We start from the raw sequence: 11,841 nt of genomic DNA, 5'->3' as shown, positions 1-11,841 counted from the left end.
CCGAGCCTTGCAGATTCGTGCATTCACCCCATCTGTCACACTACAATCAGAACTAATACAACTTCCAAGATACGTAAAGTGCTCCACAACTTCCAGTACCTCTCCCTGGATTGTAAGTGGCGTGTTCAATGACTGCACCTCCACTAGCATGACCTTACATTTTGTGGGTGCAAAGTGCACAGTAAAAGGACGGTCAGTTCATCCAAAAACACCTGTGCCCTCTCCTCCCCTTCGCAGATGAGGACGATGTTGTCTGCGTACTCCAGATCGACAGGGTTTTCTCCACAGGCTATTTGAACACCAGGGTTTTGGAGACCCACCAGCGTTCATCTCATTATTTCATGTATCACGAATTTAAGGACTTCTGGTCAGTGTAAAATCCGAATTCCAATACAGATCTCGTTTCTGGAAAGGAAGTCAGTCTATGCTGAAACGCCGAGAAACACTGTACCGCTGTTCCATCCTTATGAGGGATCATCAGCGATGCACATCTCACGAAAATTCAGGGGATTGTCAAACCTGTGAACTCTCGTCTAGTGGCTTGAACACTTAACTGTTTGGCCACAAAGGTGAATGCTTGGCAAAAGGGACTTATGTGCTGAACATCAGCCGTACTGCCGTTACCTGACGACGGTACCACGACCTTCCCGTCGTAATCGGGATTGAGTGCTGTAGGGATTGTGCGGGCTAAACAGACTGGAACGCCGATGCTAGAGGTGTATCCACACCAAGGCCAAATGCTAGCAGTCTTCGTATTTAGAATAACCATGAAGCAAGGCCGTCTGGAAGTAAAGGTGTACTGTGGGAAATTGAAGACAGTGAGGTGTTTCCACTAGGCGACCAGCATGTCCATTTTCATGGGATCAGCGATGCTGCCTTCTACGAAGTAGGGACGAAGAAGAAAAGCTCAGTACTATAAAACCGCATACCCTGATCACTCAACAGTTAATTGTGGCCGGTGCCGGATTATCCAAAACAATGAACCTTTCTGTGAACCCGATATGGCTCTATTTGCTATACATGGCGGCATCTATGCCTTTGTTCCCTGAACTTTCGGACTATGCCAGCCCATTCCGCCACGTTGGTCAAAACTGTGGTCGTTGGATCCTGGAAGAGTGCCCCGTGAAAAATGCTTATGTCACGCGGGGCGAAATTTGAATCAGCAGCTCAAGCTGGGGTATCTCAAACTAACCATTTTCCTTGGTTTAAAAACCCGGGAAGTATCACTTGCTTTCACACATCCGTACTACACACATCAAAAGATGCAATGCGGCTAGCTCATCTGCAAAAACCCAACCATTGTACTCTGTTCAAACTAACGCGCAGCAAAATAAATCAAAATGATCCCCCACTAAATCAGAATCTCCGATACACGTGGTAGTCTTCAGTGTCCGTACTCTTTGTCAAACTGGACAACGGACATTTCCTGATTAAACCTTGCTTTCCTTGGTGTCAATAGATGCCATGACTCCGAAACATGTATACAAGACTCCAGTGCGGTCGTGCGCTTCAAGGCAATATAGGGTGAGCTCAGAAGTACCACATTTCCGGCACCTGGTGATGCCAATACAATGTCGGTGTTGCAGTCAGCCTCACGACTGAAAACATCTTACTGGACTGAATCTCACTGAACAGTCTTCTTTGTGCTGTGCGGTTGTGTACTTCAATTAGGATTAACGCGTGGCGATGTGGTAAATCGTGCTAGTCCGTCGTCTTAGTATGAGCCTCGAAAGACTGCGGTCGTGTATGTGCGGAGCGGTTTTACCGAGGTCTATTGCCACTGCTTCGGTGAGCAAGAAGAACGGATATGGCTATCCTGGTGAGTAATAGGAACCCCCGAATTGAACGAATTAGCTGGGAGGAAGCGGAATTAGTTAGTGAATTTGAAGTCGATGCTTAACGATCAAATAGCGGGAAGCGACTAGTTCAATGGCGTACTGGAGATCGTCGGTTGCTGGTCAGTACGCACTTTCAGCACGAGCGTTCACATTTAGTTACTTGGGGGCTACCAACCAGAAGCCAGTTATGGACTCAGTTGCATCGTGTAGCTGACAGTTATCGACCACTGGCGTTCTTTCTGGGACACGCAACTTCACTATTCGCTCGGGGCGAGATGGCGCAAGTGGTTAGAGCGCGAATTTACTGACCGGAAGGTCCGTGGTTCGAATCCGACCTCCGCCACTCGACTTCCCCTGTCTAGGCTTGGGCAACCTGGCAGTATCCCAGCCCTCGTGCTTCCTTCGGGTGGCATGGCAGCTAGGCACCGAAAGGGTGCTACAGCTAAAGGCGGTTACCGGTTCGATGCCCCATAGGATTGCAAATTCCAAAGCAGATCAGGTCTGTCCATCAACTTCTACGAGTCTCAGTAGTTCAACAGTGTCCAGCGGACGTGGCTGGAAAGCTACTAGAAACACAAAACCACACTAATGACGAAGAGAGGGTTGAGGTTGACCGGAAATGGGCGAAGGAAACTATGATCTCAACTTCTAGAACTGTCCGACCAAGCCACTCAACTCGGAAAAATGGATACGGGATATAACGACAACCAGCTAATCTTACTGCCACCAGGAAAGTAGTATCCCCAACTAGCGGCCAAGACGGTGCACGCAAATCCACCAAGCGCCGGATAACAAAAAGCCTGAAGAACTGCGAAATTGAGGAGGCGGAGAAGACCTTCACTACAGACGACAGCAGCGACCTGTTTCGGCTGATCCGAACAAATGGCTAAAAGAACACAGGTTTTAGCGAAACTATTTGCGAAAAAGATCGAAAGGTATTTGACTCGATAAAATATCGCCTTGAGTGACGGGCCGAATACTCTAAACAGCTCACATGGTCTCCTTAAATACCACCTCTGCAAGAAACTACATCAGCCGGCCGTCAACGACGGAAATCCAAAGTGAAATATCACTTCACACTTCAAAGGTGATGAAGCCCTGGTAAGCGGAGTGACGATCTCAATAAGTATCGTTGGAACGAAAAGAGATCACCTGTGGAATGGAACGCCTCGATCGGCATCCCAGTCTTCTGAAATTACGCAAAAACGCCATACAGAAACTATCCTGGCATCAGCCTAGCAGGCGTCGTATCTAAGGTGCTCTCTGATATTACTTTGCATGAAGAACTCATGCTCCAAGGATTATGCTGGTTAGGGCATGCACTTCGCATGCCACAGGACCAGCTGTCTCACACAACTTTTTCCGCCCAGCCCTGTGCTGAGTGCAAGCGACCAAGTGCTGCACATCCTATGGCCTGGCAACGAATGTATGAGAGCACGAACAAGCAAACTCAGTCAGGTCGTAAACTACTATCTCTCTGGATGGGAATGGCTGGACATCAAAGCTCAATGACAATGACAGGCGAGGACCAATGAAGCAGGCAGTGGGGCTCATGCGTCAAATCTATTGCCTGCAATGCGTAGCCGGCAAGGTCAACCATTTCTCAGAGTAATATAGAATACGAACCAATTGACTATACCATCACCGTTAACACTAGCCCCGATCTCTCATGCTTCCAATTTTTCTGTGACCGAAACTGTAGCACCTGGATGGGTGAGTTAGCCCAAGTGGTTAGAGCGCGAATTTACTGACCGGAGGGTCCGTGGTTCGAACCCGACCTCTAGCTCTCGACTTCCCCTGCCTAGGCTTGGGCAAACTGGCAGTATCCCAGCCCTCGTGTCTCCTTCGTGTGGCACGGCAGCTAGGCACCGAAAGGGTGCTACAGCTGAACGGTAGCACCTAGAACCTTGGTCATGGTTTATAGTTGTTAGGCTAAATCGAACTCGTGACATGTGCAAACGATACCTAGAACGCCAAGGTGAATAAAATCCCTCTGAACAGGTGCATTCTACTAGTGAGGCTATTAGCATCCACACAGCTTACCTTAATCAGACCTTTGGTAAATAAAATTTCCACTATCTCTTTAAGAATTGGGATCAAATCCCCGTGATGTATTCCAATACCACGACGCAGTACGGACAGCAGCGTTTGCACCTGAGGTAGACGTTTGTCTTCCGCAGACAGAACATCAATAGCATCATTGAAAATCTGGTCAACTTCGGCTTTTTCGGTATCTATGGCGGAGAAAAAGAGTCTTGATATTATGTTGTCTGATCGGACAGCTGCAACCACTGTACAAACGCGTACACCGTTTTATATTCGTTGTTCTTAACAATAACAAAATCAGAGGAAGAACACAAAAGTTGACCGTAACTACGCACTTGAGACAACGTAACAGAGGAAAGGTAGAGGAAAGATATGGATGATCAACACTAACGAAGCTAACTGGGGTGAACAGGAATGAGGTAATCAAGAACAGTAAATCAGTCAGTCGATGCTGCTTCTGTCTGATTAAAATCTGGGAAATTTAGCAGTTTGTGGTCACGACATTAACCGGTTTAACTGAACCAGAAAGGTTGCAACTCAGGGGACGTTGTCCAGGACTCACTGAAGTCCCTTGGTTACAAATTTCTAAAATCATCAAAGTAGGTTTCAGCTATATGGACACATAAGAAAATACGTCACCCTTGTTGTATGAAAGGTGCGAATTGACTACCTACTCACCAGTGTTGTAATTCATCTTATTCAATTGCGTACCAAGGAATTCGCAGTCCTTTATGCTGAACAAGAAAACAATGACCGGTCCCAGGTTCCGTTCCATCACGAGGTTGACCAATTTGGCACAGTCGGATTGTGTACCTAGAAACCGATAAGGAAGTCCACCATTGAGATAGATGACTGGTGTGTAGTAACAACTGGACAGAAAGAGACCAGAGCCCAAGGTTACCAAAGTGGTGTGTGGTTCGAACCTAAACCAGACTTCTCGATGCTGTTGCCCGCGCTCGGGCTTGGACAGTATCTGAGGTCTTGTTCGTTTTCTACGTTGAACGGTAGCTATGAACCTAACCGACCAGACACAACATCAATTTGCGTACACATTGACAGTCAGTTAGCCGCATGCGTTACATGACATCTAGGAAGTGACGAACAGCCAAAAACCAAATAATGTACTCGGTTTCGGACTACGACAACAGAGACCCGGATAAGTTTAATAAACGATGATAAGCGGATAAGTTTGGTCACAGCAGTTCAAACAAGACAGACCAGCACAGGGACAAATATGCCTAATACAGAGTCAGGACAAGAAATCTCCCGTAGTTAAAAACCGTCCGACGTTGAGTCGCTGTGTTTTGGTCACTGTATCAGGCGATGGCTGTACCAAGTCAGGCTCGTGGTTAGAGCGTGAATTTACTGACTGGAAGGTCCTGGTTTGAACCCTACCTTTACCTTCCGACTTCTCCTGTCTAGGCTTGGTCAACCGGGCAGTATCCCAACCCTCGTACTTCCTTCGGGTAGCATGGCAGCTAGGCGCCGAAAGGGTCTTACAGCTGAGCAATTTTTTCGATAATTCCCAGCATGTAACATCCGAAGCTAACGCCTCATTGCAGGAGGCCGAAAACAGACAGCGAGCTACTCCAAAAACAATAAATCACCTTACTGAACAGAAGTCGGGTGTTTTCACGAGGTTTAATTAAGGTGGGGCGGGTGTGCCCACCTAGCAAATCTGACTGGTATACGGAAAAGGGACGCGGCAAAGAGAGCCTAGTGTCATCTGAGGACATAAAATTGCCCGGTAAGCTTATATTCTTTCGACGGAAGTTCATCATTCATCTGCAGTCTACTGATGAGCCCTAGGTGGCCAAACTCTGCAGGATAGTGACGCGACTGCCAACTGTAGAGGCAAGGATGACGTTGCCAACTGCTGAGGGTTGTGTTACAAAGTAACATAGACAACTCAACGTTATGGAGGCGGAATAGGCCAAATGATCTATTTCGCAGTCACAGTCACTCGGTGCCCATCCGAGACCATGGTTACGTCCACCACAGTTGCTCGGCGCTCCCGAACAGCGATTAGGTCAGGCTTGATGAAAGACGTCGAAGTAGGTGCTCTCAACTCCTCGAAAACCGTGTATCCCAGGCGATGGAGACGTTTTGCGAGTTCCTCTGCAACCCGTTTATGACGAGCATTTCTAACATCAGGCGTGAGCCCGCAGGAGTGCAAAACATACACCAAACTCTCCGGTTGGCCACAGTTTCCACGACAGAAGATCGTCTAGCCGTCACGGCCACGCCGAGTTTGCATCGGAGCTGGATACCGCGGATTAACATCCGAGGAAACAATCGTTCTGGAAACACAAGCCATCGATTCGAAAGAGGCGAAGCGACCAATCCTCCTAAACTGCGACCGTCAACGCTGTTGTGCAGACTATCACCTCAACCAGCCACCAGCTCTTCCTTGGTGTTTACGCACGCACCATGAACCCGGATCGGAAGGCTGAGATCCCGAACAATCTTGCCAAATGCGAAACCGGTGACCGCATTGCGTAGTACTCGGCACCGGGTGGACAGAAGCTTTTCCATACGCGCTCTCCGCTGCATCGGAATTGTTGCGCTCAGACTTGGGATACCAAGTCCCTCACGTTGTAAACCGACATGGAGGTAGCTGATCAGGGTGTCCTTCGGTAGACGTAGCCAGCTGCGAATAGATTGTATGATTTGATTGTGCAATCTTTTGAGCGTGTTTCGGTGGACTTGGCCGAGCACGAGCGAATATGTCAACCTCGGTATCAGGTAAATGTTCGTGGTCTCCATTCTTTGATGCGGCTTCAACGGAGCAGTTGCTATCGGTGGTTAAAGACCGTCGAAAGTAAAGGGAATGCTCAAATATGTGACGGTGTTTGTCGGGCCCAGAGGTGTGATAAGTTCCTCGGCCAAGCAAAGTGGTTCGACTGAGATTGATGTCGCCGGATGATTCCTGTCTCCACAAATCAACATCGCTTTTATCTTTCGGGCGTTTATCTTCATACCAGCTCTTCCAAACTCAACCGCAGCAGCTTCAAACTTCTCTTAAAGGCGAACCTGACCTACCGCACACACGATCCACTCATCAGCAACGGCAAAATCATCTACTAGGATATCATAGAACTGGTATCCCGGGTGTGGCATCGACAATCCAAGAACCTCATCCGTTGCTATGATGAACAATAATGAGGAGAGTGGATCTCCTTGCCTCACACCTCTGTGGCAGTGAACCTCGGAAATGGGGAAAACTGCCAGAATTCCCATTGGACTGTGATGGTGCTCCAAACGCCTCGGCATATCTAACGATTATGTCGAACCAAACGCTTTCGAGATATCAACAAACGCCAAGCTGAGGTTAGAAGCAGTCGCTGAAGAGTGATAAAGCAGGGCATGCAACAGCGATGTGGCTTCCAAATAACCGTCTCGATGCAGAAATGCAAACCGAAGTGAGGGCAGTTGCAATAAACGACTTCATTGATCAGCGAGCACTTTATGAAAGCATCGGACAATGATGGATGACACGGAGATCGGTCTCAGTTGGTCCGGTGAAGTGGGATTTGGGGCCTTCGGAACTACGGTAATATCTGGGGGACAACCCCCAGATAACAAGAATAAATTGAAATACCCAGGGGACACATTAGCACTGAAGCGACGGAGCATCCTGGGCGTCAGCTTGTCCAGGCCTGGGGACGAGTTGCCCATAACACGGATCGTACGGACAGCATGATCTCCTGTAATTGGCTCGATCAGATGTTACTACTGCGCAACCTGGCCGGCTATCCACGTGTTTTGGAGCTGCGAACTCGTCTAGAAGTAGGCCACAGTTACCTTTGTATAGATCTTTCCATGATCCATCGAGCACAGCAGACGCTGCATCTTTACGTCTTTGGTGGTATGGGGTCTTGATGGTGGCATAGTTAGCTCGGTGGATCTACTTTCGATTGACCGCCATCAGATGGGTTAGCTGACGACGGGATACAGTTTTACAGGTGTGTAGAAATGTTTTGGAAGCGTGGAAGTCCGAAAGCGACAGGACTTGCTCCAGTTTCATAATGCCAGGCTGCAGACCTCGGACAAATGCCAGAAGGTCAACACTAGCAAGCGAACTGTCAGCATGGGATTCCAAGAGGGGTACGGCGCAATCTACGGTTCGTTTAAACCAGATGTTGTGGTCACCGGCTTCTGATGAGTAGGCCACTATTTGACCGAGGGTTCGGCGAGGGCCTCCAGGGGTTGATTCGCCTTGTTGTGCTTGACAGTTAAGCACTCGTAACCTGGTTTTGATGCTGATAGCCGATCGACCAGGAAAATACTGCTCCACTCTCGCGAACAGCGCGGTTTGCGTGTCTTAATACGGATTAAAATTGTAAGTCATCATCCTCATCATGAACAAGTACAGATATTGTGTGGATGCTTTTCTAGCTCAATAAGTAGTGAGACAAAGTCATCATCATCATCATCAACGACAGCATGACATCAGTGCTCAACACCAATGCTTCACTGCCGTACAACCATGACTTATTTGAAAGCCTTATTGTAAAGAAAAGAATAAAGGTGGATGGGGGAGGGACTTAGTGCTAGCTTAACACAATCATTCTGAGGTGCCTACACCTCCAGATATTCATTCAGGCAACCTGGACAGAAACTGACAACAAGAACGCCACTGACATCGGTTGGATGCTATATCTTGTAGTGTCTCCAACCAGGCAGTGAGGATCACGCGGTCCCCATCCTGGAAGGCGAGTAGCACCGACAGCACTCAAGCGTTTCGTGATCTCCTTCATACTCCTCTGCCAGGTCATGGGTTGGCCACCTCTCTGTTTACGCCACTCCGAATTGGGCATGGAAAACAGTACTCTCTTCGGCAAACGATGGTTCGGCATGCGTAAAACATGTCCCAACCAACGCAGCTTCTGGTGCTGGACACATTCTTCAATGGAAGTACCCGTTACACAACCGAAAACACGCTTTCTAACTGAGTGAGACAAAGTGCAACGTCTGGACAGAAAACTAAACAATACATTCAATCTCGGTAAGGAAGAAACTCACGCATTGTTCCTATTTTCCGTCCGAGAATACTTGAAACTCTTCGCGTCTCACCCGCAGCCTTCTGAAGAACCGCCAACGCGGCGTGAAAGTTTGACTCAAGGAATTCTCGCTAAAAATAATTCAGAACTAGAACATATTAGTTCTGAAAAGTGTCACAGATAAGGTGGATAGTTAGCACCAGAATACTCCCGCGGTTCAGTGACGTTGATGTTAAATTTAAGAATTGAATGCATTGAATCAATCAGCTAGCCGACGATGACCGACTTCAAGACACATAGACTCACTTGCTGGTTGACTACGAAGTGGATCTTATCTCCGCCGCACGGAAATACATACTGTTGAAGCGGTACTGGTCGACAGTCCGTGTAGACTACGTGACAGGGACGATTACGTAAGTAGACAATCCATTCAGCGAATTGCCGTGCATTCGGGATCGTGGCACTGAGAAAAACCAAACCAACAGTGTGCGGGAGAAGTATAATGGTCTCCTCCCATACCACGCCACGTTCTTTATCACGGAGATAGTGGATTTCATCAAATACTACCCAGCCGACTTCTCGAGTAAAATCCAATCCCCTGAAATCAGGTGATACATAAGGAATCAGGACCAGATTGCAAACACTACGGATTCCAGTACTGCTAATTACAAATAAAGTGTTGCCGGAAGAATCGGGGTATGCTAGTGCACGATTCGTACTAGAAACAAGCGCAGACAGTCTACTTCAAGGAATGAATCATTTAAGATCCGGCTCACGAAGAGTATATAGTGCCATGCTCGTCCTAATATAAACATCACTACCCATTCCGCTGCAGAGCCAAGTTGTTCGCACAATATTTTTAAAATCGGTTGCAAATAACAACCCAAACAAGAGGAAACAATCACCTCCCGGAAAATCATATTCCCGTTTTTCCGTGGTTTGTACACGAGGGTCATTGTGTTGAGGCATATAGTTGTGCGGGAGAATGACCATATCTCAATGAGAGTCACTAGCTAGGCTAACGAGGGTTTAAAGCAAAAAACCTAGCTTGGTGTTCACCTGCTAGACAAGGTGGCATGCGACAGATCATTTACGCAGTAGCACCAACCTAGCCCTGAGAAAACTCGCGCTGAATACCAAACTCGTATCGCCCAACTGCTACTTTGTGACCTATTACAGGACTGAACTCCAGCTATACGTACTGAAGCCTTTTCCCACTCCTAAGATAACTGGTATTCACCGGAACAATCTATCCCCCACGAGATGGGGGCTTGGAAGATTTGCCCGCCGCATGGTTACATTATGATGTGCATTTATGATAAATAATATAAAGCGATCAATCGGAACACCCGTTTAAACTTAGGAGTACGTGGCGGTCCCCGCGGCGTAAAACATGGCAAGGTGCTAGTCACAAACTCCCTGCTCAGGGTGTGGGCGCCCTGGCAGTATCCCAGCCGCTGCTCAGGGTATACAGACCCATTTTTCTTGACTACCCCAATATTACACTGGTGTCCCATTCACTCTTCTCGACAATACTCGCTTAGTAACCAGTTAGCCTTATTTTTATCGTAGTTTGGACCGATCTTGTAGCATGAAATCGCCTGGACGTACTGCCTTTCATCCTACTTTTTTCAGGACATCGTCTTCATCTGTAATCAGCAGCACATCATCCATTGGGCTGGGGCGAAAAGGGCACGGCAAAAGAAACTGTCGGAAGGTGTGCATAAAACACGCGGGCACTAAGGCATGTTATGTCACAAGCGAATCGGTCAACGAACATAGCATACCTTGATTAGAGACGGGACCACACAACTAAGCAATAATAATGCTAATGCCGGGTGGTAGGTTCGGAATGACGAAGTTTCAAGAAAATCACAAGACAGAAGACAATTAAAAGGTACCACACGGTGATAGGTGCGGTACGCTGGCAGCTGACAAGGATGGCATGGAAAAGCCTAGGAGTTGAAACATAAAAAGGCTATTTCAAAGGTTCAAACAGACAGAGATTTTATGCAGCACTGGTTACATGAAACTGAACCAAAATGGATGAGGAATTCTAACGAAACAACGCATTTAGTTAGAAGTTATTAGACCCTATGTGCACAACACGGCAGCGTCCAGCGTCAGCTCTTGAGTGCCCAGCAGCACTCACCGATAAAGCATTGAGCGCAAAACCTCGGTTGTCATAATTAACACGGCTGATTCCGGTTTGGTTGTGTTGTCTCCGGTCATCAGTCCGACATCCTTGAATTCCGCGTTAAACTCTCGAAATTTCTGATTACTCAGAGCCTTAATAGGCGTTGTGTAGATGACCCGTTGGCGCTCCCTCAAACTCCGAGCAACTGCGTACCTGTGAATTGGTGGCAGAAATCAAGGAATATGCGACTGACCTACTCGGCGACAGCCGTTTTGCCAGCAGATGTGTGTGCAGAAACAATAACAGATTGCCCGTTATCTATACACAAAATGGCTTGACGTTGAAAATGATCCAGCGTAAAAGGGTAAGTTTTCGCCATTTTCACAATTGGAGTTAGGGGCTTCAAGGGCTCGTTGGCCGGATACACGACCTAGAATCAAGACAAATAGTAGAGAAGCTGATTACCTCATGTAAGCAACCCTGTCTGGAGCTCAGTATAGAGGTTTGACATCTGAATAGATCTAGGGAGCGCTTGGGTGGTTCTGACGACATTGCAAACTCTCTGAAGTGGTTGGGATGCTTCGGTGTGCAGATTTTTCAGTGATCTCAAACTCGTCGACAACAAGTTTGTCTAAAAGCAAATGAAGCAATGTCAAAATGTCCTTCAACACTCTTGTTATTCAGCTTGACAAAATAATCCGTACAAACCATGTAACAATTACAAGGGTTTCAAGCTACTGACCACCAGTGTTACCGTATCATAGCCCGTTAGGTGGCTGTAGCGATTACACGAAGAGGTGGCGCGTAATGAAACGGA

General features: G+C 47.5%; 1 protein-coding gene across 1 annotated transcript in view; it reads right to left on the bottom strand.

Annotated features, from left to right (window-relative positions):
• Positions 1 to 11,586, bottom strand: part of T265_15315 (hypothetical protein) — a gene marked incomplete at both ends in the record, with an annotated part of 26,213 nt that extends 14,627 nt beyond the window's left edge. Inside the window, 7 exons of the mRNA XM_009177538.1 lie at positions 3,882 to 4,072; positions 4,563 to 4,697; positions 8,910 to 9,018; positions 9,194 to 9,485; positions 11,040 to 11,237; positions 11,282 to 11,454; positions 11,490 to 11,586. Coding sequence (XP_009175802.1) covers positions 3,882 to 4,072; positions 4,563 to 4,697; positions 8,910 to 9,018; positions 9,194 to 9,485; positions 11,040 to 11,237; positions 11,282 to 11,454; positions 11,490 to 11,576 — 1,185 coding nt within the window. The remainder of the gene's footprint in view (positions 1 to 3,881; positions 4,073 to 4,562; positions 4,698 to 8,909; positions 9,019 to 9,193; positions 9,486 to 11,039; positions 11,238 to 11,281; positions 11,455 to 11,489) is intronic.
• Positions 11,587 to 11,841: the final 255 nt, after the last annotated feature.

Source organism: Opisthorchis viverrini (assembly GCF_000715545.1).
Source record: "Opisthorchis viverrini unplaced genomic scaffold opera_v5_432, whole genome shotgun sequence".
In the NCBI taxonomy this organism is placed as follows: Eukaryota; Metazoa; Platyhelminthes; class Trematoda; order Opisthorchiida; family Opisthorchiidae; genus Opisthorchis; species Opisthorchis viverrini.
This window is presented reverse-complemented; position numbering and strand designations above follow the sequence as displayed.